The sequence below is a fragment of the Hibiscus syriacus genome, unplaced genomic scaffold (genome assembly GCF_006381635.1).
Source record: "Hibiscus syriacus cultivar Baekdansim isolate YM2019G1 unplaced genomic scaffold, ASM638163v2 tig00116962_pilon, whole genome shotgun sequence".
NCBI classification, from domain to species: domain Eukaryota; kingdom Viridiplantae; phylum Streptophyta; class Magnoliopsida; order Malvales; family Malvaceae; genus Hibiscus; species Hibiscus syriacus.
The window spans coordinates 5303340-5330208 of NW_024063488.1; the positions used below are offsets into that span (position 1 = coordinate 5303340).

The 26869-nt window shown below is 34.4% G+C and overlaps 4 protein-coding genes across 8 annotated transcripts; 3 read left to right on the forward strand and 1 right to left on the reverse strand.

Annotated features, from left to right (window-relative positions):
- Positions 1–99: 99 nt before the first annotated feature.
- Positions 100–2093, reverse strand: LOC120190644 (prefoldin subunit 6-like). Its single transcript, XM_039193692.1, has 6 exons — positions 1927–2093; positions 1730–1800; positions 1504–1628; positions 986–1046; positions 316–396; positions 100–260 (listed from the first exon to the last, which is right to left on the reverse strand). Exons 1-5 carry the CDS (start codon positions 2006–2008, stop codon positions 340–342), a joined length of 396 nt encoding a protein of 131 aa, XP_039049623.1. The 5' UTR covers positions 2009–2093; the 3' UTR covers positions 100–260; positions 316–339.
- Positions 2094–4717: 2624 nt separating this feature from the next.
- Positions 4718–26395, forward strand: LOC120190643. 2 transcript variants are annotated; one of them, XR_005522627.1, is made up of 4 exons: positions 4718–4935; positions 6942–7442; positions 7796–8450; positions 26379–26395. XR_005522627.1 is itself a non-coding variant. In XM_039193691.1 (3 exons), the coding sequence occupies exons 1-3, from the start codon at positions 4845–4847 to the stop codon at positions 8386–8388; spliced, it is 1185 nt and encodes a 394-aa protein (XP_039049622.1). In that variant the 5' UTR covers positions 4718–4844; the 3' UTR covers positions 8389–8589. The 2 variants fall into 2 exon arrangements, 1 of the variants encoding a protein (XP_039049622.1); XM_039193691.1 differs by lacking the exon at positions 26379–26395 and having other exon boundaries at positions 7796–8589.
- LOC120190640 (phospho-N-acetylmuramoyl-pentapeptide-transferase homolog) lies at positions 13264–16946 on the forward strand. 4 transcript variants are annotated; one of them, XM_039193688.1, is made up of 8 exons: positions 13264–13603; positions 13685–13908; positions 14053–14503; positions 14619–14683; positions 15268–15461; positions 16063–16091; positions 16179–16271; positions 16483–16946. In XM_039193688.1, the coding sequence occupies exons 1-8, from the start codon at positions 13376–13378 to the stop codon at positions 16639–16641; spliced, it is 1443 nt and encodes a 480-aa protein (XP_039049619.1). In that variant the 5' UTR covers positions 13264–13375; the 3' UTR covers positions 16642–16946. The 4 variants fall into 4 exon arrangements, with proteins under 4 accessions (XP_039049619.1, XP_039049618.1, XP_039049617.1 ...); XM_039193687.1 differs by having other exon boundaries at positions 13266–13603; positions 16459–16946; XM_039193686.1 differs by having other exon boundaries at positions 13266–13603; positions 16063–16271.
- Positions 19387–21213, forward strand: LOC120190641 (cytochrome P450 710A1-like). Its single transcript, XM_039193689.1, has one exon. The coding sequence runs from the start codon at positions 19436–19438 to the stop codon at positions 20942–20944; it is 1509 nt and encodes a 502-aa protein (XP_039049620.1). The 5' UTR covers positions 19387–19435; the 3' UTR covers positions 20945–21213.
- Positions 26396–26869: the final 474 nt, after the last annotated feature.

The window sequence follows — 26869 nt, forward strand, 5'->3', positions numbered from 1 at the left end:
GAATCTTTAGAGAGAGAAAGTAACAAGTGCAGTGATAATATGAACGAGAGGAAATCAAACCATATCAATATGCGACTTTAAAACCCATCAAACTGCAAATTTAAGTGGTAATTATTATCAATATAACCGAAAAGCCAGAGAATGCATTGCTTAGAACAACTTATGATCCTGTCATGACTATTAGATGTTAAAGGGGAAACTACACACTGTAGCTTTTACAACAATGGTTCAAGAACACTAGATTGTAGCTCCAACAGAGGCTTGCAAGAATGATATATAGCACTAAATATCATTCCACTAGAACGATGGTACTCATGTTGACAAAAATATGACGAAGGGCTAAGCCTTGGCTTTTCCTGCTTGATGAGATTGAATCGTCTGTTGCACCTTCAATATCTAGTAGACACAAAACCAATGATCAAATTCAATTTTTGCTTTTACTCAAATACTTTGTTATGCTTAACAAAAAGAGCATATTCATGCATTTAACCTTTTTGCAAAATATACATCAGGAATGTCACCTGAGAGCGGGTAGAAAAGAGTACAGAGAAAATATGGCTGATATATCTATTTACATTTTCTAAGATTACAATAGAGGTTTAAATTAAAAACATATTCAAATGAAACTGGACCCTGATGAATTAGGCAAAGCCAACAAAGTAAATAGTGCACGTTAGAATAAAAAAAGTAGACAAATAGATTCTTAGCAAATTAGCACCCCCACAGAAATTACTTATTTCAGTCACTAATTAAGAACCAACAATTATTATAATAAGGATTCATATGCGGGTAGAACCAATGAACCCTTGCTTAATGCCTCAAACCACACTAACAATCAATCTTAGTCTCAGATGTCAAAATTTTCATTCTAACTAATTTGCAATTCAAAAACATGCTGTGCTACTGTTGTTTAAATTCAAATGCAGACACTTAATATAGCATCAGAACAGCACAATAAAAGCACTTTGAAAGGAAGAAAACCAACCGCTTCTCTCTTGCTGTGCTGCTTCTCTTCCAAATCTTGAAGAGATCCATCAAGCCGCTTCCTGTTGACGGAAATAAAGTTTTAAATTTAATATACATGAAACCATGGAATGATAATCCCAATAGCACATTACGCACAAGGGTATTGCCTAAGCATGTAAAAATAAAAAGTAACAGAGGAAGTATATCTGATTACAACTCTGTAAAGCTTGATGTGAATTATATAAAAATGCACATTGTGGGAAGATTTCCAGGAAAACGAAATCAGATATACTATCCAAACACATTTGAAACCCACTCATTTACATCAAAATTCATAATCCAAACACCACCGAAGCCTAGCCTTAGTATACAGAAGATAGTGCCTAACATAGCCTTAAAATGTCCCATAAAAAATAATACTATAAATGATTCTTAGTCTTAGATAAGATAAATAGGAACTGATACAAAATAAACTATCCACGTATTCTTTAGCAACAGAAGAAAAAGGTGACAAGTAAAATGTGAAAGGAAACTTACAGTTCAGCAGAGATGTACTCTATTCTCTTACGAACGTTGGCGTTAGCCTCTGCTAAATCTTGCTTAACAAGCACTGGACCGATCAACTTGTACACATTTGCATCCTCTTTTAATAAATCCAACTCCTAAGAAAATTTTCAACAAAAGAAATAATCATAAAAAGGCATATCAAGGCTAATTAATTACAAACAATTAAACCAGCACAATAACGAAAACCCATCGAAACCTTGAGGACTAGCTCGTTCTCCCCCAACTGAATAGTATACTTCTTCCTGACTTGATGGTTCTTCGCTATATCTGGGGAGACCGTTCAATGAATACATAAAAAAAATAACCATAGGGTTTCTTAATCGTAATATTTGAAATCAAACAGGAATTGAATAAAGAAGACGATGAGAATGGGTTTGGTTTGGTTTGGCTTGCCTTTTTGGAGTTTGCTGAGATCGTTAGCTTTGTTTTCGAGGTCCCGCTGCAGTTCTCGAAGAGCTGTGGAGGAGGAACTCATTGTTGTTTTGCTGCTTTGTTATTCCAGGCCCTAGCTGATTTACCTATGCTCAGCTTTGATCGACAGAAACCGTGCAGTATAAAAGGCCTGTCTTTCCTTCCATGTATTTGGGCCGGACTTCGGATTAGACAAACTCAATGTCCTACAGCAATACCTCAATTTACTTATTTGGGTCGAACTTCGAAATATATTTTTGTATTAATATATTTTATTTTAGTACGCTGATATCTTCTATTAAATTCTTTAAATAAGATTAAAAGATCAAATTATAATGTTTTGAACAGTATTTTGAAAATTGGATCGGACCGGCCAATTCAACCGGGAACCGCTACCTGGTCCGGTTCATTCTACACCGGTTAAACCGTTACCAGTGAATCGGAATGAACCGTTGAACCGGCTGTGAACCGTTCGAACCGGTTGAAAACCGGTTCTGTTTTTTTTTTCTAAAAAAAATTAAATCAAACGACATCGTTTGTTAAACGAGTCGAGTCAAACTCGAAAATTTTAAAAGTAAGCTCAACTCGACTCAAAAACTCACGAGCTAAAAATTATCAAGTTCAACTTAAACTTGAAATATAATATTGAAACTTGAATTAAAAAAGGCTCAAACTCAAAAAAAAAAAATTAAAAGCTCGATTGAAGCCTGAAATTCGAGCTCGATTGAAACGAAAGAATAGTTCGCTCTGTGCTCACCAAAAGACTCCATGATTTTGAATGCCAAATTACATCTATTATTTATAGAAGTCGGTTGGAATGCTCTTCTATGTTTCTTAGCCATGTGGGATTGTTTTGTTTTCATATTTTTACTCTTTAGACTTTTGTGATGCTCTTCTATGTTTCTTAGCTATGTGGGATTTAAAAAAAATTAAATCAAACAACATCGTTTGTTATGATTTTTTTAGCCATAAATTTATTTTTTTATTATAGTTATATAATTATATTTATTATTTAATATGTTTTACCTTAAATATTATGTTGTAGTTGATTTGAATCATTTTGTTTCACTTGATTTTATGGTTTTTAACTTATATATGTTATAACTTGTTTTGAATATGACTTGTGATATAAAAATTATTTTTTATTAAATGTTTTTTATATTGTTATTTAATTTTTTAAATAATTAATTAATTATGACGTCGTCCGGTTCTTCTGACCGATCTGACCGGTTGAACTAGTAAACCAGTAGCACGACCAATTCGTTGACCTGTCCGATTCTAAAAACCATGGTTTTAAATGAAAAAAATGTTGAATTAAAAGGATTATGTCATAATAGGCTTCTATTATATCATTTAGTTGTTGACTATGAAAGAGATAATTATATAAAATTTAAAAAATAGTAATAAAAATATCACATCAATATCATTATTAGATGGCGTTTGGTTGGATGAAATTATTTGGATTTGAGGGGAATTAGAATCCAATTATATCACTTTCCCATGTTTGGTTCAAGTTTTCCAAGCGAATTGGAATCCCTCATGGCTTCAACTTTCTATCAAATGAGGGAATTGAATTTCATCCAAGAATGGATGGAATTCAATTCCGTTGTTGGATGGAATTGAAATTTGATCATTCTACCTTCATCAATTTTTTGGTAACTTATTCATATATTGAATAAAAATATTTTTTTATTATTTCGGGTTGGGTTTCTAATTCATATATTCAGGTCGGGTCGGGTCGTTTTTTTCAATAATACCCCTCTATATATATATTTTTCAATTAAGTCACTATTTTTATTGAATAAAAATAATTTTTTATTATTTCAGGTCGGGTCGGGTCGGGTTTTTTTAAGTGTGATATTCAGGTCGGGTAGAGTTCGGGTTTAGGGTGAAAAAAACCGGACCGACCCGAAAAAAAAAATAATTTTACTTTACATATTTAGGAATAATTACAATAATACCACTCTATATATAATTTTTTTCAATTAAGTCAATGTTTTTATTGAATAAAAATATTTTTTATTATTTTTTGTCGTGTCGGGTCGAGTTTCTAATTCATATATTGAATAAAAATAGTTTTTGGTATATTTTTTAGTAACTAATTAACATACTCCGATTGGAATGTATCGAAATACTGCTCTATCTTTTGGTAACTTATTAACATATTTTGATTGCGATGATTTTAACTTATGATGTTTATTAGCATGATTTTTATAATTTATTGAAATGAATAATCAATCAATAAAATGAAAATTTAATTTTTTTATAATATATTACTATATGTAAGTTGTAAAACAAATTAAAATAAAGTAAAAAAATAAGAAGGGAAATTCTGTCATTTTACATTACTGAAATCAAATTCATCTGACATGTCTGCGAACCAAACAGAATATGAAATTAGATTTTAATTTCATTTTCTGCCAACCAAACAGAATATTGAATTGTATTCCAATTCCTGACAGATTTTAATTCCTTCATAGATTCCAATTACCTCATAAACATTTCAACGAATAAAACGTAACCTTAATTTTTTAATGATGTATGATTGAAATATAAATAAACATAATGTTAAATATGATATAAAAAATCATTAAAACAAAAAAATAATAAACAAATGATCAAATAGTTAATTTAATCTAATATAATTAACTCAAAACTAAAATCCAAAAGTTACACATTGTTAAATTGATCTTGAATAAAGTTAAAATCATAAAGTAACAGTGATCAAATAAAATAATGTACTGTAATTGCTTTAACTGGAAAAAGCTAAAGTGTAAAGGACGATTTAGTACTGGAATCTTTGGATAAAAAGACACTGCCTGCTCTGTCTCCCATCCATCACCAGCACAGAGAGTGGAGTCTTTTAGCCGGGAGGAGCAAAGGGGATTTTGGGAAAGAAGATGATGGCCGAGAGTTCCTCAAGAAGCAAACGGGTCTTCCTCTTTATGCTTGTCTTTGCTCATTTCTCTACTCTAACTTTAGCTGAAGATGGTATGCACCTTTATCTCCTTTCCTCCCTTATTCATCCATCTACTCATTTACATTTTTTGTTACACAGCATCACTCAAACTTCATTTCTCTTTTCGCTTTTTTGGTTTCTGAGAAAATCTAGTCAAGTTCTTACATTGCCTCTTTGGATTTTTCTTGGTGGGTTGTTGTTATGTTAGAGATCTGTTAAAAGCTTCAATTACATTAGCTATAGTAACATGGTAAATCTGTTATCATATGTTAGGGATTTGATTGTCTCTAGGCTTTTCTGTACAAATTTATGATCAGCTGATTTTACTTAAAATAGATTTGGTTCTTCCATCCTTCGCCATTCATTGACTCCTTCAGAGAGCAGTTAATAGACTCACGATTTTTATACTAATGGACTCCAATTTAATGCCCTTATTTTTCAGTGACAAATCCTTTCCATTCTCTCTTGCAAAATGCCCACATGGATTCCCTCATTTCCCGCTAAGATTCTCTTCTCTTTCCAGTAATCTCGATAACATCTTTCACTATTTTTCCTTTGATAAAGCCATTAGATCAATGCCATTTTCAGTAAAGAGTAAGATTTACCTATGCTTCAATAGAGCCACTAGAAAGATTTTTTGTGTTTGAAAGCCTTGAATAACTTTATACAACTCAAGCTGAATTGATTTTTAATTTTTTTTTAAAAAACTAAACTTGGGGCTTTAATGTTGTAGATCTTTTGATTCTTTTTCTCTTTTCTTTTCGAAATTCGAAGGGTTTAATCATACAGATAGTGGCTGTTCATAGTTTGAAAATAAGCATTAAACATGTTATTCGACTGTAGCTTTATGTCTCCCACCATAATTGAGTGTTTGTTGTTGATCCTTTCTCACTATAAGCCTGTTATTCCTCTAAATGTTTATTATTTATGTATAAATCATGTTAATAAATTGGGGTAGTTTTATATATTAATTATTTACAAGTGAGGAAGCTTTAAATGGGTTTAACTCTACAAGTGAATTTGCTCAGTCATTGTCGGTTGTTGCCTACATTATCAGTCGCCCTTGTGGGGTTAGAAGCATTTTCCACAAGGCATAGGTAGTCAAATTGACCGAAAGCTATAGCATCAACCCATATTTAGACGCCGATATATAGTTAATAGTAGCAAACTTTTAAGGGCTAGCTCGATGGCTTGATAGTTGGTACCTTTATTCACGGCAAATGTTGAACATTCAAGCAAGAAAAGTTGGTGAAGCAATAAATGAAACGAAAAACATTAGATAAAAGCATTCAAGGGAAATAAATAGAAAAATAAATATGGTAAATGTCACTCATAGGTACTGGCTCAAATATTGTTGAAATCTAATGTTATTGCTGTATACTACTGTAAGTATAAAAATAAGAAAAAAAAGGGAAAGATGTGAGTTATTATATAATAGAATATAAATGGGTCCTTCATGTTCGTTTCTCCCCATGTTTTAAGGTGAGTGAGATGACCAAAAAAGATTCACATTCAGTCATATGCACGCACTTCTAATTAGCCAAAATAAAATACAAGTAACGCACATTTCTACTTGTTCCTTCTTAGCTTTCATTGTTGAGTCAAGCCGTCAAAGTACGGGGGACTACTGACTAGTGTATGAAATAATGGGCCGAAACGGTGGATAGGGTCCACACGCTTAACACGGGCTCATAGTTCAAGATGGATGGAACCAGTCTCACGGCCTTAATGTGTTCACCATCAACATGTTCAATACTTTTGCGTAGAAAAAAGGATTATGATGGCTTCATTCTTGTTTTCATCTTACTGAGTCTTGTTTTCTTCCTACTGCCTATTGATACATAAATGTAAATTCAGCCACACGTTGTAATTTGTAAATGAGCATAGGATGCGGTCTATTTTAGCTCTAATCAGTGGAAAAATTATAATTTCCTCAATATTCTGTCTATCAGACTTCATTCTTAGATCTTACTAAACATGAAAAATGTGCCTCGGTCATAATTTTATGTAATGCTTATATTGTTTTTTGATTGTGAAGGTTTGGTGGCAAATGGTGATTTCGAGACAGCACCATTGAACGGCTTCCCAAGCGAGGCAATATCAGATGGGCCCACGGAGATCCCCAGCTGGATAACAAAAGGCAGAGTGGAGCTGGTGTCGTCTGGAGATAAAGTGAGCGGAGGGATGATCCTCATCGTGCCTCGAGGCTTGAAAGCCGTTAGATTGGGGAACGACGCCGAAATCAGCCAGGAACTGACGGTGGATAAAGGCTCCACATACGCAGTCACATTCAGTGCTGCACGCACGTGCGCGCAACTGGAGTCATTGAATGTGTCCGTGCCACCCGCATCACAGACGGTAGACCTCCAGACATTATACAATGTGCAAGGGTGGGACCCTTACTCCATTTCTTTCGAGGCGGAGGAGGATAAAGTGCCCTTGATTTTTAGGAACACTGGCATGGAGGATGACCCAGAATGCGGGCCCATCATTGATGATATTGCCATAAAAAAACTCGTAGCCCCTGATAAGCCCAAAGGTAATAATGGAAAAAAAACTGCAATTTCTGTCTTTTTATCAATTTCATTCTCTTTTCTTTTTCGTCTATGAGAATATGTTTGGTCCCATTAAACGTGCGAAGTCTGTAGTAATCGATACGCAAAGCAGTTCATCAATGTACCATTTTCCTCGCCAAGAGTAGAATCGATGTTAAGTTTATGGTCCTGACTAGTGTGGTATATACGGGAAACGGTATTTACTTTTGTATTTTTCTACATCTGGAAGAACCAGAATGAATGCTCTGAGGAAGGGGCATACATAAATTCTAATTATAATTATGTTTTTCTGATCACGTTATTGATTGCATTTATTTTTGTTTCATGTTTTATTCAGACAATGCAGTAGTTAATAGCGGCTTTGAATTTGGCCCTTGGATGTTCCAGAATGTATCTCTTGGTGTCTTGCTCCCAACCAACCTTGACGAAGAGACATCCCCGTTACCGGGATGGATGGTCGAATCAATCAGGGCAGTCCGATACATTGATTCCAACCATTATGCAGTCCCAGAAGGCAAACGTGCTGTCGAGTTGGTCTCGGGCAAGGAAGGCATCATTTCTCAAATGGTGGAAACCAAACCAGATAAACTATATAGCTTGACCTTCTCTTTGGGGCATGCTAGGGATAAATGCAAGGAGCCACTGGCTGTTATGGCGTTCGCAGGGGACCAGGCACAAAATTTTCATTACACGACCGACTCTAACTCCACCTTCCAGGTTGTCAGTGTGAACTTCACAGCCAAGGCAGAAAGGACACGAATCGCGTTCTACAGTGTGTATTACAATACAAGGACTGATGACATGAGCTCGCTGTGTGGTCCGGTGGTGGACGATGTTCGGGTCTGGTTTTCACGGTCCAGTACAAATGAGGTCCGAGCAGTGTTAGGGCTTGGACTTGCCTTTTGGGTTTATCTTATGGTTTTGGTTTAGAGTTGGGACCTTAAGTAAATGGTACATTTATGCTTTCCTTACATATGTAACGTTTTAAGGCCCAAAAAAAATCTAGGGGTGGGTTAAGAAGGCATGATAATGCTAGCAAAAATCTAAAATACTTTTAAGGTTTTTGTAATGTCATCTTCCTTGTGAGCTTTGGTCTGATAAATGAGAATGGATTAAGTTGCATTTTCTGTATTTCTTTTTGAAACTTGATTTGAATTTAAAGTTTTATTTAAGCCTTGACCCATTTTGAGAAATAAAAATAAATTAATAATTAACATTGCAAATATTTAATTTATATAAAGAAATTAAAATAATAGAGTGTATATTCAGATCTAAATTAAAAGAAAATAAGAATAAGAAAAACGACAACATTTATGTTACCGTCCAAAGACAACACTTTGAAAGAAAACTAGAGAATGAATTTAGAGAGAAAACTTAAACTCAAATATATTTTAGTTCAAATAATAACAACAATTATAATAATAGTTGAAATGTTTAAATTATACATCTTTTATATTTTAGGTGCTTAAACTTATTTTAGTTAATATACGTGGTTAATGTTTTTGATGTTATTATTTTAAGTATCTGATTCGTCATGTCCGTTAAAATGATATCATCAACCACTCAAAATGTGACATATGACGACATTTGTAAATTTTAAAAAATATATATATTTTAAAATTTTAATTTTTTTTCTCAAAAAAACACGGGGAAAATCTCTAAAATCTCAAAATCTTTAATTTCAAAGTTTCAACCTCACTTGTCGTCGACCCTACCATTGTCGCTTACCCACCTATCATCGATCGTCACCCGTAGTCTTAATCCCACTATCCAAACCTTAAAGTCCTAAGGGTGTGTTTGGTTGAGGGAATGTGAAATTCCCATGGGAATGGAATCCACATTCCCCCGTTTGGTTGGCCGGGAATGTTATTCCCGATAATTTTACATTACCAATAGTGGATTTTTTTGGTATATTACCGGAAATATCATTACCTCCATTTCCTCAGGTATTGTTGGATTACCAACGTTTTGGACTAAAATGCCCTTAAAAAAAATTTTTCAAAAAATATTCTTATTCTGTCATTGAATAATAAAAATTCTACGAATGTTAAATTACAAATTTATCCTTAAACTATTTTAGATTTACAAAAAAAAACTATAATTAAAATTTTATATGAAGTTTAGGGGTTAAAATAAAATTTTATCCTTTTATTAAACCTTTTTATATTTTCAATTTTGTAAAAAAATTATATAAACTTTATGAATTTAAATTTTTTAAAGAAAACATATAAATATTTTCCATCTTGTAAAAAAACAAATATATAATAAGAACAATTTGGTCAAATATACATTCCAATAATCATTTATTCCTTTAATCAAACACGATAATCTTACATTCATGCTAAACCAACCAAACACAAAATACAACATTCTCAATAATCATATTCTCTGGTAATCTTTTTATTCTCACTGATAATCTTACATTTTGTGAACTAAACGCACCCTAAATCTTAAGACACACATCCATCTCAATAAATGGATGAAAAAGGTGACCGCCAAGGGTGAAGGTGGTCGATAATAGAGTTAAAGGATATTTTGGAGTTCTATGATTTTCAGGATATTTTATGAAAAATAACATAAGTTTGATTTTTAAAAAAGATTTATGAATTTTATTTAAAAAACGTTAAAGGAAATGAAAATTTGGTCATAGATTAAGTATTGATTGAATGATAGATTTTTATCGAATTTATTTAAGAACAATGACAGATCAAATATTTAGATGGTAATTTTAAAAACTTTTTACACTAAAAATAAATAAATACTTAAATGAGAAAATATATAATTTGATTATTTTCATTTTAAATTAAGGAGTTGAAAATATAAATGATTAAATTAGAATTTGACCCAAACACCCTTGAGTTGGCTCTTATTTAAATTCACCGCGTCATTTTCAAGCTAACGGACGAAACAAGAGGGGAGGAAAAAAACAAATAAAAAGAGGAGATCCCATCTCAGTTGTCCGAAGAAGATGATCATAATCACGACATGAGCAAGGCCAGGATCAGAATAAGGTGGCCTCTTAGGTGTCCTCACTAATTATCTCTAAACAAGTTTATTAATCAGGCATGAACACCAATTTTTCTGTATTGGATTGTTGTATTGTTGAAATCTAAACCCTAGAATGCCTTCTTATTATTCCATTTACTTGTTCTTCTTTTTGTGTCGTTCTTTTGGATAAATCATTTTATCGTCAATTCTTTATTATTATATTCATGTTTTAGCCTGTGGAATATTATTGTAGCGATGAAAACTTATTTAAGTATATGATGAGTATGATTAAGAAGAACTAAGAAGATTTTGACAAATAATTACATTCCTCAATTGATTTGAGGATTTTGACAAATAGTTGTTAGCATTAAGAATGTGGTGTGCTTATACCATCCCTTAAAGCTTGTAGACTTGTTGATTTTGCTACGTGAAAAAGAGCATTGACCTCTTCATTCACGAACAGGATAGAATTATTGTGCCAATATAGATATCGAAATGTCACCCGGATCTCAAATTTTAACATCATCGATTGAAGATTTAAGAAAGTGGAGTTGGATTTGACTTTTAAGTATCTTATGGATGAAATACAAATGAATCAGAGAAAGATCAGTTTTGATTAGAATCCATGTACGAGTTACATGGTAAGAGCTTCGTAACTGGGTCCAAATGTTTTTCAATTCATTTATCTTGACAGTGTTTATTAAAACAGTAGAAACGGGTATTGTCTTTCCACTGTCACACCTCAATTTAAGGCCTATTTTTTTAAAAAAATAATTAATTTTAGGGATTAAATTAAAATTTTAATTAAATTTGGGGATCAAAGTGAAATTTTAATTAAATTTGAATCTAAATTCAGAAAGTAACTAAAACTGAAGAACTCTTATGAATTATATCATTTTTCATAAATGTGGGTTTAAAAGCACTAAAACAAAAAACTTTTCATTTCCGGAAAGTTTAAACATTTCTTCTCTCTCTTCAATATTTCCTTTTTAGTAGGAAATCTTTAATAGACGTTTTGTTGTCGATAGTTATACTGTTTCGACCCCTTTTGCATCATCGTGTTCTTTATGTCATCTCGATTCCACTAATATCCGCTTTGTCTCCGTTGCCTCTCACTTGTGAAGGGGTGAGGAAAGTCAAGTTTTCTACATTGCGAAATCAAGCTCTCCGCCATTCACCGTTGCGAACCGAACTTGGTAAGTGTCTCAAAACCCCTTAAAATGCATACAGCAATTTTTATGAAATTTTTAAGAGCCCTGCCGCTCTGTCGCTGCGTGTGGGGAATGACCACCGCATGGTGGACTTCTAAAAATGGGTTGACTCGACCTGCCTGCCCAATCCAACCCACCTGACATCCACATATCAACTCGTATGACCCAAGCCCAAATCATCCCAATCGAATCAAACTGAACCGGTCCAGCCCGAACTGAACTGGGTCAACCAATGACCGCCGTTGATCGTATGAATCTCACTGATGGTGGATTCATATTATACTGATATATGAATTTCAACACTATTTTAAAAATGAAAAGAACTTCTGAATACGATACGTGACTGACTAAATTTGATCATAACGTCCAGGCCGGGTCTAGGGGTTACATATTGTGCCTTGTATATTACTCACATCTCCACCTCTACGTCGTTATGAGGATTTCTAGTATATATTATATCTGAATTTTGAAATTTCCGTTAAAGAAAGTAGATGATGAGGACAGTATTCCATGCGAGAGGAATAAATTGCATGGTCCAACAACCAACTGGTAAATTAGTTAGGTTGAAACTTGAAATCTATCATAAACATTGACCTATAAGACCCTTTCCCCTATCATGTGGCGTATGCAGAAGAGATAGCTGGTATTGTTGTCTTTTCCAAAATACCTTGTGAAGTGATTAGTTAATCTAAAATTAAAAGCTAAATCGTACATAAAATTTGTTTATGCCTTTCTTTTTAATAGAGAATATCCAACCCGGAATTTTTTTTAAACAATAAAATATATAATTATACTATTGAATAAAGATGGAGGCGATGAAGTACAGAAGGTACTTATGACTGGTCTCGGCCTTGATGCTCTCCTGATGCAACATATTTGTATTGTGCTGAACATCTGAGGGGTTATTGATTGTTGGACTAAATGAATACACAACTTCATACTTTTTTGTTTTTTTCTCTATTCTTATAGTTTCAATTTCACATATTGGCACATATAGTTGCGTGAAGGGATAAGAAATTCGTGTTCTTATCACCAAAAGGACATGATTCCTTAGGGATAGAGCTCTTGAGTAACTGTAACAAAGGTTGTTTAGTTAGAACTAACCTTTTTAGAGTTTTTCTTGCTGAATTAGATCTGCCCATCTAGTACAATTGAGCATGAGGTTCATTGTAGTTCATAATGTTTGATAGTTCATGACATACTAGAAAGTTGCAAGTAGTGTTGTTCTTTGTTATCAATAATTGCATCTCCTTTGATAGTCAAATTTCTGAAACTAGTAGTTCTTATTTATTACCTGTAAATATTTGATTTAAAATATATTTCCAATGAATATTTGTTATCAATTAGTTAAGAAAAATTTAAATAGACATTATTTTATAGATACCCACCCAAATTACTAAAAAAAAATTACTCAACCTTCGAAAGGAAAAAAGGATATATGGTTCATGCGTTGTTTTCCAAGCTATTCCAATTAATATGTTTGGGCCTGGTTGTACCTTGTGGTCCAAAATCAGTCGTACGAACACCGGTTCAGCCAACTTGAAATCCAATGGATTCAGATGTCTTCTTCACTCTCTCAAAGGGCGCGTCGCTCTGAACCCTGACTGGCAGCCTCCCTCCACGGTTCAGTTTTGACAATTATTTTTTTGTCATTCTGGAATTCCCTCAAATGAAATCAACAGTTCTTGTGTGTGCGTGTTCTTGGTTCTAAAATAGACATGGCATCTCAACATTTCTCTCCTTCGGGACTCTCTCGATTACCTGAACGACGCACCTTTGTCCCCGTTTTATTTCGCCTCCCGTTCCTTTCATCTTCTCGGTTTCGCGCTGCTGCTTTAAGTTTCTACTCTCCTCTTAAATTACAGTTAAAACGATCCCAAAATGTACAAAAGCGAAGTCGACAAATTCGTCCCCACGTCGTTAAGGTTAACGCCACCAATGATGATGTAAGTAATCTGCTGCTTCCCAATGTGGTATTCGGAATGAATTTTATTCCGTTATGATTGGAATTTTGTTGTATTTTCTAGGATTCAATGGGAATTTCCTCTTTTGATGACTGGGTGATTGATGATTCGGTGGCGGCATATGTGTTTTCTTCATCCAGTGATGGGGAATATAGCGATGGAGAAACCGTGTTAAGTCCTTTGGATGAGGTGGATTTGCCTTCAGTCTCCGCTGATGATTCTGTAACCATGAGGTCCTTGACTTCCCGTCGGTATTCCTTGCTTGGTAGAAGCCAAAAGAAACACAGGCAAGCTCTTTTAGAAATTAGCTGACCCAGTATGCTTCAAGTATTTAGTATTTGTATAAACAAATTAATTGTTTTGCGGGACGCTTCATGAATGAATACACTTTCCAAGGCTTTTTGTTGATAGTTTGCCTAAATTAATTTCAGGATAAACGTTGGGCTGTTAAGCAACTTGGTTATCATAATCTTCCTGGCAATGGTTCTTTTACTTGTTGATTGGTGTGGATGGAAAATTGTGAGGCTACCCCTGGCACCATTTTACTTGACCTCCCCATTTACCATATCTTTGGTCTTAGCAGCATGTGCAGGTTACATTTGTATACCATATCTTAAGACTCTCGAGTTACATCAAATAATCAGGAAAGAAGGTCCTGCTAATCATTCAAAAAAGCAGAGGACCCCGACGATGGGTGGACTTTTCTTTCTACCAGTTGGTATATTTGTTGCAAACTTTGTTACGGGTTTCTCTTCTGTTGAAGTTGCAGCAGCAGCAGCAGCAACCTTAGCATTTGCTACAATTGGACTGATTGATGATGTCTTATGTGTCATCAAGCAACACAGCAGTGGTTTATCTCCTCGTTTAAGGCTACTTTTGGAGGTAGCTCATTGTTGCTTGCTTCTTTCTTTGATCATTTATGGTTCATCCTTGTTACCACAATAAGTTTCTTTTTATCCCAGTTGTTACACTAATTTCTAATTGTTTATCATTACAGGCTGCTGTTGGAATTTGCTTTTCATTTTGGTTGAATGCTACAACTTTGTTGTCACCCTATGGCATGTATATCTTCTTGTAACTAATCTTATCACATTTATTTTATCTTATGGTTACTTGCATTCCTTTTCTTGTGCCAAAAATTAAAGTTTCTTTTATCTAGTTTAGTTAATTTGCTATTTGGGGGGGGAAAAAATTTAGGTTCTCCTGTTCTTATTGAAGTTCTCTGATGGAAAACCATGTTATACATTCCATTGTTCTTTATGTAAGATATTATAACCTTTTTTTTCTATCTTAAAATATATAACAAGAATATTTTAACAATAAAGTTCCTTCTAGTGAAGGAGAAATATCATTACACCAGCTTTTAGGCGGAATTTTAGCAGTTAGCTGGATGAATCTCAATATGTGTGTGTCAGCTCTCTCTCTCTCTCTGTCTCTATCTTTCTCTTAGATTATTCTTTTTCTTGCCGATCAAGCAGTCTTTAATAAATGATTGCTTATAAGTAAAACTTGGATTGGTCTTTCACATTTCTCCCGGTTGCTTCAATTCCTGCCCACTTTAGTCTAACTTTTAAAGACTACTAGTTATTTTTGCTCAAATGTCCTGTTGGCTTTCCTCAAGACCATTTTATTACTTCTTGATGTAGGAAAATGGTGGTTCCTCTACCTGCACCACTGGGCCTTGTGTGTTTTGGAAAATTGTACCTATTGTTGACTCCATTTTGTTTTGTTTCCATGGGAAATGGGGTTAACCTAACTGATGGTCTTGATGGTCTTGCTGGAGGGACTGCTGCATTAGCCCTTATTGGGATGACAATTGCAGTTCTTCCAATATGCCCTGGTTAGTATGGATTTGGTTTGAACAAGTAATATTATTAGATGGAAGAAATGTGCGGAATTTTCTGAGAGTTGAGATAGACCAGCATAGCTTTTTGTTGGTCTCACATACTTTAAAGTTTATCTATTGGTCATTGCAACAATAACATTATTTAAGTCACATAATTGCACTTTTGAGCTGCTGCTTCATCTGAATGAAATGCTAGACATATTTTAAAGCTTACTATTGGAATTTCGTTGATGATTTCTTTGGCCTCTTCTATTATCTTCCATCTTATCTTAATATTAAAATGTTATGTTGCAATTGCCAGTTCTTCCATCTTAGTGAAACACTAAGGGTCGTCTTGGTATGAAGGATAGTAAAACTTAAGGATGGAATTTTTTTTAATCTAATGATTAAAGCTTCAAAGTAGGAAAGTGGTTATGAATATCAACAATTTGATTATCAAAATTTCCATCCCCTTTTATTCCCATTCTTCATACCAAGAAGAGCCTAAAATTTGGTTTTGAATTTCAATCTTCTTATATGCTTTTGCAATAATTTACCTTGCTGTCATTTGTTGTATCCCTATTCAACACTAAATGTTATTTTCAATCCCAATCAGCACTTGCCATATTTGGAGCATCAATGGCTGGGGCCTGTGTTGGTTTTCTTTTGCACAACCAGTACAAAGCATCTGTATTTATGGGTGATATTGGATCCTTGGCCCTTGGTGGTGCATTAGCTGCAATGGCTGCTTGTACAGGAATGTTCTTTCCCTTAATCATTTCATCTGGTATATTTGTGTTGGAAGCATCATCAGTCATTCTGCAGGTATACTTTGTCCGTTAAACATTTGATTCTTTGTCCTCTTTTGTTGAAATTCGTGCAAATACCAATGTGTGAACTTTGCATCATAATACGTCAGTCTCAGTCGCTTCTAATAATGATTCGTGAATCAATATTAATTCCAACCACATGCTGCTTTCACAGATACGTAACTGACTCTCTTATTTGTTAGGTATTATACTTCAAAATAACAAAGCAAATGCATGGAAGTGGGCAGCGCCTGTTTAGAATGGCACCTTTCCATCACCATCTGGAATTAAGTGGGCACAAAGAACCAGTGATTGTTGCCGGCGCATATGCCGTATCCTATGTGTTGGCTTTATTTGCTGGTTACATAGGCCTTGTGTCAGCATAATGTCTGTCATCATTTGCATCCATCTTCATTTTGTTCTCTTAGTTATAGTCATAGTCGGTATTCCCTTCTCCTTAATATTTCTGCAACTGGCATTCGTTCCGTTTATGTTTCCTCCATTAAGCTGTGTTAATCAAGCTTAGATATGAGTGTCAGATATGGATGTGTCTAACACGATTTCTGACTATTCTTTTTTAGATATTTCTTCACGTTTCTGGAAGGTCGTATCTCTATATTCTCATCCGAATTTGCGTTCGAAACAATTGTTGGACACAGATATTTCAAGAAGAAAATAATAAAGATTGAGGGCAACATAGTTATAGAGGTAGGAATAGATGCATGCGTCCACACACAAGTTTTAACATAGATAGCCTTAGACTGTGAGCCTTATTTACTGTTCTAGAAGTTCTTCAGTTCATGTAGTCGGAGCCATCTTTTTAATTATTTCACAAGTCCAAGATTTTATTCCCCACCTCATTTTGACTTCATTTATTTGTTTTATCATACTCGAATTTTATATCTGAAATTTGGTCACGTGTTTAGTGCGATAAGTGAACTTTGATGTTGAAATTGAAAAGATATTGAGCTTTAATTAAATTAATAATGTTTAGTTATTTATCCAGTGAAAAAATCCAATCATATGTGTGAGGCATTTCACATGTTGGTTAGAATCATCTGGTTGTCTACGCTGTCGGTTTCGTTGTCAATGTTGTTTCGTGGTATTTGGATTTTTCAAAATTAATGACATTTCTATTGATTTTTCATTGTTCGGATTTCAATCAAGCCACACAATGACTCCAGTCCACATACCCTATAATCATTAAACTTAAATACAACACCCGAGACATATTGTATATGTATGAGAATTGCCATTTATACGCTCGAACTCAGGTTCCAGATAATGTTTATTTTTTGAACATGACTTGTCCAGCGATAACGATTATCCTAATTACAATATTCATAATTGATGATAATGATAGAAATGGCGAAAATGCCTGCTTAAAATTCCTACATGCTTTGTTTTCTACCTTCTTATTTTTATATATATATATTCATAATTGATGATAACGATTATAAACTAAAAATGTATATCTCATAATATATATATTTTTATAAAAGTGAAATGCATCTAAAAATAAATAAGATTTCTACAAATATATATGTTTCTATAATCGTAAATTTTATGAAATTTTGAAACTTTCTGATTGCAATGTATTAGGAAATCTATAATAGATTAACTTAGAATTAATCTATGATTGAGCCGTTAAATAACAATTAATCTTTAATAGTTAACCGTTTCTTAATAATTAGTAAAATTTAATAACCGTTATGACGGTTAACCGACCGTTAAAATTAAAAGATATGGTTAGCCGACCATACCATAAACACCGTGTAACTAACTAACGAGAAAATAAATCAATAATTTAGGTATAAATAAACTAGTATAAAAATAACAGTTTGATTTCATGTGCTTCCTAGCAATTTAATTAATTTTTCATTTTTCATAAATTTTTTGAGAATTCATAAGTAGACCGGTTGAAACTTAAGACGAGCAAAAAAATTAGTCCCATTTGACTATTATGATTGGCTGGGTTTCTAGAGAGCCGTCAATTGGTGCATAACTAAATGTTTCATGATCCTAACTTTAACTCCACCGACTTGAACCACGACTACCCTAGTTTATATCTAACTAGCGTTTAGCAAATTGTAAGAGCCTTGCTTTTCTTAAATATACAACTTTTACAGAAAGTTCGAAAAGCTCAGTTGCTTTTTCTGTCCATGTTCGACCAAGCCTTATTCAAGGAAAATAGTGGGAACAAAAAAGAAAATTTAGTGATTTAGGTTAAAAGTTTTAAATTAGTCCTATTTAGTAAAATTAATTCTAAATTAAATTCCATATCAATAACTTTAAAAATTCATCCTATAAAAATTTATTGAATGATTTATTAATAAAAGATGATATTGTTCTTCTTAAAGGTCTTAAATTTAAACAATTTTAACCATATAATATATGTTTTTAATAATTATAAAAGATACTACACATATTATTTTATAATTATTATAAATTATTAAAAAGATAACCTATAGTTTTAGTGAAGAACTCTTCATATGAACTAATCCGAAGCAAAGTATCTTTGAATACGGTGTAATAAGCCCTTGTCTTGTTCATCATTAATCATGCTATAAGCAATGGTGTGGATCAATGGACGATGAGAAAAGGTGTTAGTTTCGCCAATATGCTCCGCAACCATGGATGATACTGTTCAGATATATTAAGTGCATGAGCCGCAAGGAGATTAAAGAGAGTTGCAGAAGACCATGACAAATGAAGACAAAAAAACATTTCTTCAGCAACATCTTTCTTTATTGTCCTCCATGACGACCTCCTCAGAGTTTCCACAGTTTAATTTAAACTTTTACTCTTTTAATTTTTAAAAAATTAAATATCAAATAAATCTATAGTATTATTTTGAACGCAGCCCGCTCTAATTTGAAGGGTTTGTCTGAAACAAAATAAGCTGACAATGCCACGTCAACACCCACTTTTGTTTGTGCCAGCTGGACTTCAACTCGTCTCTCATTTTCTGCCGTCCTATTTATACCTCCCCTCCGTCTTTGGCGACTCTCTCTGCGTTGCTTTCTCTCCGTCTCCATTCAAACTAAAATCCAAATTGTAATAAAACTCTGTAAATCCACATTTACATGAACGAAAAGCTTCTTTGAATTGGATTTCAATAGCTTGACCCTTCTATATAAGCCCTTCTTCCGCCTTGCACGTTTTCCAGCTTCCAGAAAAATGATTTCTTTCTTATCCTTTCTTTCGCCTTTGGCTCCATTTTTGGCCACCCTTTTGCTTCTTGTCCTTGTCTTAGAACAGATCTCCTACATGCGCAAAAAGCGAAATGTCCCTGGTCCAAACATGGTTCTCCCTTTCTTCGGCAACGCCATTCCATTAGTGAGGGAACCCACTAGATTCTGGGAAATTCAAGCTGACTTGGCTTCTTCCGTCGGATTCTCTGTTAACTACATCATCGGCAGATTCATCCTCTTTATCCGTAACACTGAACTCTCTCACCTTATCTTCGCCAACGTCCGACCCGATGCTTTTTTACTTGTTGGACATCCGTTCGGGAAAAAGCTTTTCGGCGAACATAACTTGATTTATAAGTTCGGACAAGATCACAAAGATCTACGCCGTCAGATTGCTCCTAACTTCACTCCCAGATCTCTGTCAACCTACACCGCTTTGCAGCAGATTATTATTCTCGAACATTTAAAATCGTGGGAGCGTCTTTCATCCGAATCGCGGGGAAAGCCGATTCCTCTCCGTCTTTTAGCTCGTGATATGAATCTGGAAACTTCTCAAACTGTTTTCGTCGGCAGGTATTTGTCAAATGAAGCTCGCGCCAAGTTCAAAGACGATTATAATCTTTTCAATACGGGTTTGATGAAGCTTCCGTTTGATCTCCCCGGTTTCGCGTTCCGTAACGCTAGGCTTGCCGTTGAGCGCTTGGTCGAAACGCTAACTGATTGCGCTGCTGAAAGTAAAAAGAGAATGTTCCAAGGAGACGAGCCTTCTTGTTTAATCGATTTTTGGATGCAAGAAACTGTTAGAGAAACCGCCGAGTCCAAAACGGCGCCGTCTCACTCTTCCGACAATGAAATCGGTAGTTATCTCTTTGATTTTCTCTTCGCCTCTCAAGACGCCTCCACTTCATCGCTCCTCTGGGCGGTGTCCCTCCTCGACTCTCATCCCCAAGTTCTCCAGAAAGTTCGTGAGGAAGTTTCGAGTATATGGTCGCCGGAATCAGATGCTTTGATAAGCGCGGCGCAAATCAGGGAAATGAAATATACACAAGCGGTGGCACGTGAAGTCATAAGGTATAGGCCGCCGGCGACGCTAGTGCCTCACATTGCGGTGAAGGATTTCCCGTTGACCGAGTCGTACACGATTCCCAAGGGCACGATTGTGTTCCCCTCGGTTTACGAGTCATCCTTCCAAGGGTTCACTGAGGCGGACCGCTTCGATCCGGATCGGTTCTCGGAGGATCGGCAAGAGGAGGTGATATTCAAGCGGAACTACCTGGCATTTGGCGCTGGGCCTCACCAATGCGTTGGTCAAAGGTACGCCTTGAATCATCTGGTGCTTTTCATTGCGATGTTTGTTTCGGTGCTAGATTTCAAGAGGCACCAATCACATGGCTGCGATGAAATCATGTACTGCCCGACCATCTGTCCTAAAGACGGGTGCAGCGTCTCCCTATCTCGGCGATGCCCACGTTATCCGAATCTCTCTTCTAATTGACCAAAAAGCCCTTCAATGTTTGTCCGTCTTCTTATCTGGTAAACTGGTGCTGTCTTGGGGGTTCCTGCTTCGGTTATAATTCTTTTGTGTGGGCCGTTATTGTGTATATACAACTGATGGACGGCTCGGATAATTTCTTCTCTCTTTTGTTTTTCATTTTATTGGAGAAAATTGGTTGTGGGGATTATTGATTGTGTTTTAGACCTCAAATTTAAAAAACTTGTATTTTGAAATTTTAATTTAATTGTATTTTATTTAACATTGTGAGCTAAGATAGGTTGTTTGTGATGAGAGTCACATGGGTAAGTTCAAAAAGAAGTCCTCCAAATATTATTTGGTTGCAATAATTACTATATCTATTAAGTACCGAGGGTAATCCTGTAAAAAATATTCATAAACTTTACTAACAATACCAGTAGTTTAAGAGAGCTTGTTCGAATGATTATGCGTATCGTATCTTTAGAAAGGGAAATTCACATTTTAGGTAAAAATGATTACAATTCAAGGTCTGAAAATATTTCCCTAAGCGTTTACAAATTTAAAATTAATTTATTTTTTTAATAGAAGTCTTGGTTTCATTTAAAAAAAGTATTTAAAATTACAATGAAGGTTTACAACTAAATTATAAAATAAAAATATAATTAGGCTTTTTTATAACCAAAAAGAGAAGTAAAAATTTGATATAAGAAAATAAGCGTAAAAAAAGAAAAATCAACGATCCACAATGCGCACTAAATTTTTATTTGTAAATTAATTTAAAGTTTAAAGTTTATCCAAATCAATTTATAACATAAATAAAATCATATTTCTTCTAACAACAATTAGGTATCAAACTAGAAAAGCATACTTTAAGAGGTCATTTGTCAATTAAGCCAAAATAATACTAAATGTTGCGTAGAAGAAGATGAAACACTACACTAAGTGAAGGTATTGTATTAAGGGGAAATTATAAATCTTTAAGGGTTAGACTATAATTGATAAATGAAGAGAAAAAAGATGAAGGGTCGCTTCTTCGCAAAGGAGGGTTGGAGCTTCACAAAGGTGGGAAGCCGATTCGTTGAAGAAGGTCACAGGTTGGCTTTGAAGGGTAGCAACTTCTCAAAGGAGGGAAGAGTGAGAATCGTTCGTAGGCTGGGTGTTGCGGTGTTCGTTGACAACGTCAGCAAAAGAGACCACCATGCAGAACTAAGAGAGTTTTTTCAAGCATTTGGCACAGTCTTTGGATACATACGTTGCCCATTGGAATGAAAGAAGGAGATTAAAGAAGACTGCATTTGCCTTTGAAAGATTCAAGAATATGAAGTTTGGAGTGAGAGCTTTTTCCATGAAATTGGTAGCAGATGGGGGTCTGTTTTGAACGTGGCCGTAGAAACTCGTAACTGAATTCGTTTTGATGAAGCAAAGATTTTGGTGTCAGTTCAAAAGGAGTCCGTCATTCCAGACAGATTGTATGTTAATATCAATGGTTGTATTTCAAAAATTAAACTGAATGTTGAGATGTTCGAAGATGACAGGATTTTCATCGATGGAAGCTCACCGTTCACCGCGGGCTAGGAGATCGGGGATGATGAGTAGGTTAGCATTCCAGATTGCGACGGTGTTGACAAAGAAATTGATCGGAACGAGGTATTAAATGAGCATGCCATACAGGAAAAATATTAAAATAATTCCAGCCGCAATGAAAACTGGGTGTCAGAGTCGGGGTCTGACTCCTCACAGAAGGACGAAAGGCTCAATCAGGTGGAGCAAAATAACCACAGTAATAATGATTTGTATGAAGTGCCGGTGCTATCTAGTAGTGAGCCTATCAACATAGCTGAAAACGCTGATTGTGTTCACCCCATCAACATAGCTGTAAATATAAAGGATCCTTGTTCTACTGAAATGATTAAAAAAAGAATTGAAGAAGTGGAAGCCTCTCTATTGAGTTATGGTCTGAACAATGATGCTGTTAAAGAGTTGAAGCATCTTAAAACTGCTTTACGAACCAAGGTAAGGCGGGAGGGGAGGGAATTGTTGCAGAAGTCTAGACTGAGGTGGTTCAAAGCTGGCGACTCTCAGAGGTAATAGCAATCTTATCTCATCGATACCGGTTGGGAATGAGGTAATAGAGTATCCAAAGAAAATTTCCAAGTTTTTTGAGAACCATTTCCGGTAATGTTTTAATAAATCGAATACACTACCGATCAAAAGCCTTGGAGTATCATTTAAGAAGCTGGAAGTGGCTGCTAAAAAATCAATCGAAATTCCTTTTTCAGAAGAGGAAGTGTGGTCTGCAATTAACTCAGCTGAGGGGGATGGAGCTCCAGGTTCGGATGGTTTTAATCTTGAGTTCTACAAGAAGTTTTGGGTGCACTTGAAAAAGAAATCATGGATTTTAATCGAATACACTCGTCTTGGTTGTGGAAAACTATTACTTCTCCTTTAGTCAAGGTTGACGATTTGTTTTCCATAAATCTGAAACTGTCTGTTGGGGAGGAAACTGGATTGAATTTTGGGATGATCGGTGGACTGAAGTTCCATCTCTAAAGGAGGCTTTCCCAAGGATTTACCAGGTAGCAGTAAAAAAGAATGGCAAAATATGTGAGTTTGGTGTTAAACTCAATGGTGTTTGGAGCTGGAATATTGAAATCAAAAGATCTCTATTCGAATGGGAGAAGGGCATTTGGGTTGAGTTTATTAATACCTTAAAAACCGTCCCTGACCTTTGCCTTTAATTGCATCTAACCATGTGAGAGAGGGGCCTTGCCTCAATTAAGATGTTGTGTATAGCATTTTAATTTCCCAAGCAACCTCAACAGTGTTAGCTCAACTAACCAATAAAAATAGTCAACGGCCTCGTTGTTTTTGGGGTCCTCCAAGGTCCAAACGGGCAGATGGGCATTTGGCAAATCGCACGCCAAAATTTGCAGCCGAAGAATTTGAATGGTGTCTGAATCCTGCAAAGAAAGATTAGTTTGAATGGTGGATGGTTGATGCATGTTTGACACATACAGGCACCGTCGTAGATGAATCTAAGGGGAATAATTGGGAACAAGCGTCTTTCTGAAAATTTCAAAATCTTATATGTTTAAGATATTTTTTTTGTATTTTATATCTAAAATTTGTATTTATCTCTTAAAACTTTACAAGTTCAACTCTACTTAAAATTTTATAAATTTATCTTTTCTAATATAGATTCTTACGTCGGCACTTATTCACCACGTAAGTTTAATGGTTCTAAGACCAAAATTATCTCTTTCTCCCATGACAATGTTTGTTGACTACTCCCAACTCTGTCAGCGAAATTAATAAGCAAAATCTTGAAAGTCTGCTATGTTCCTTCCCCCACATAAATAATTCATTGTGAAAGAAAAAGTAATCCATTGCTCTTGGGGTGACCCGTAACCATCAACCGCTACTTTTACCATATTCATTAAATTTTATGTAATCTCTGACGACTTAAATTCTTGAGAACAGAGCAGAATTGCAGATGAAGCATTCTATGAGTTCAGAAGCTCTTTGAGCTGAATAACTGAGCAACGTACAGATCCTCTTCCACACAGAAGAAAAATACAAACAAAAACAACATTTCTTCGTTGTTTTTTTTTTTGTTAAACTTCCAAAGAAAACAGACAAAATTTACAATACTCAATAATCATTATACGCCTCTGGAAACGGTTGAAATATATACAGTTTATTACACGACTGAGTCTGTGTGCTAATGTCGGGGAACCCAACCTTATTCATTGGCTCTGTCTAACGTATATAATAGCCTTATTCCCTTTCCAACATGGTTTTTAGAACCGGATCAGTTAGCGAACCGGCCATGTTATCGGTTCACTGGTTCAATCCGTTGAATCAATCCGACCAATCGGAAGAACCGGACGACGTCATAATTATTTAAAAAAATAAATAAAAATACAAAATATATTTAATAAAAAATATTTTTTTTATATCATAAGTCATATTCAAAGCAATTCATAACATATATAAGTTAAAAATCATAAAATCAAGTGAAACAAAATGATTTAAATTAACTACAACATAATATTTAAGGTAAAACATATTAAATAATAAATATAATTATATAACTATAATTAAAAAAAATTTGGGGCTAAAAAAATCATAACAAAATGATATTGTTTGGTTTAATTTAAAAAAAACAATCCACATGACTAAGAAACATAGAAGAGCATCTCAAAAGTCTAAAGAATAAAAATATGAGAACAAAACAATCTCACATGGCTAAGAAACATAAAAGAGCATCCTAACTAACTTCTATAAATAATAGAGGTAATTTGACATTCAAAATCATAGAGCCTTTTAGGGCTGAGCAACGAAACCGAGAAATCCGAAAAACCGACACGAACCGAGTAAAACGGTTCGGTTTGGTATGGCTTTAAACGGTTCGGTTTTAGGTTCGATTTAAAGGCTTCATTTTTTTGATTCGGTTCGGTTCGGGTTTTCCATATGGAACCCATTTGTTCCATATTAAACCGAATAGACAATTTTTGTAAAAAAAATTATAGTTTCAAGTGATTCTTTTTATTGAAAAACCGATAAATCGAATCGAACCGAACCGAAAAACCCGAACCGTTAAAAAAATTGAACCGAACCGAAAAAACCGATTTCGGTTTTTTCGGTTTTTTAACTATTCGGTTTCGGTTTATATATTGAAAACCCGTTTATTTCGGTTCGGTTCAATTTTTGGTAAAAAACCGAACCGAACCGAACCGAATACACCCCTAGAGCCTTTTGGTGAGCATTGAGTGAATTATTCTTTCACTTCAATCAAGCTCGAATTTTAGGCTTCAATCTAGCTTCTAATATTTTTTTGAGTTCAAGCCTTTTCGAGTTCAAGTTTCAATATTATATTTCGAGTTCGAGTTGAACTTGATAATTTTTAGCTCGTGAGTTTGAGTCGAGTTGAGCTTACTTTTAAAGTTTTCAAGTTCGAGTCGAGCTCAGCAATACCGAGTTCGACTTGGCTCGTTAACAAACGACGTGTTTGGTTTAATTTAAAAAATTGACGGTTTTTTTCATTAAACCGGCCGATCCGATCCGATTTTCAAAACACTGCTTTCCAATACCTCGGTTTTCAACATGCCATGAAATTATGTACGGATATTATTAATTCAATTTTTGTGGGTGTATTATTATCTAGTGAAAAATTAATTACAATATAGTGCATGAGATAATATATAATATATAAATGCATCAACATTTTTTCAAATATTTTAATTGCATTTAAATTTTAAAATATCTATCGGCATCAAATCTCCATTTGGATCCTCTAACATATATAATACTGGACGAGTATTAATTTAAGGGCAGGTGTATGCTGCTTTTGTAGGGAATAATTATAAATCAATTATTTTGAAAAAAAATTAAATTAAATTTAATGTATTAAAGGGAATGAAAAATATAAGAAAATCTGTATACCCATAATTTTAAATATATATATATATAATAATTTTGAATCTTATTTTTAAATTTTTAGATCCGTCATTGATTTTTCGATGAATGAAACAGATTCTGTTGGAGAATATTATTAAATTCGAGAATAAAATAATAATAAATAAATAAATATCATTATAAAAATTAATGATAAAGAATGAGCTTACTTGTCTTATGGAAATTTATCGTTGATGTGAACATCCCTTGTTATGGATTTGAGTTGATAGCCCTTTTTGAATTCATTACTACTATCAATGGCCGGTTGTTTTCATCTTGCTTGTGTTCTTAATGACTTATTTGCCTGATGGAGTGGTAAAGCGAATATGATAGTCACTACTCCCCTAGTCCATGGATTGCACAATGTAGAGAAGTTGATATGTGAATATGGTTATCTAAGACATTACAGAACGTACTGAAGATTGAAAGTAATGACTAAGAATACAAACTTAAGCTGAAAAGAATGTCTTTGGATTGTTCATCCTAAAA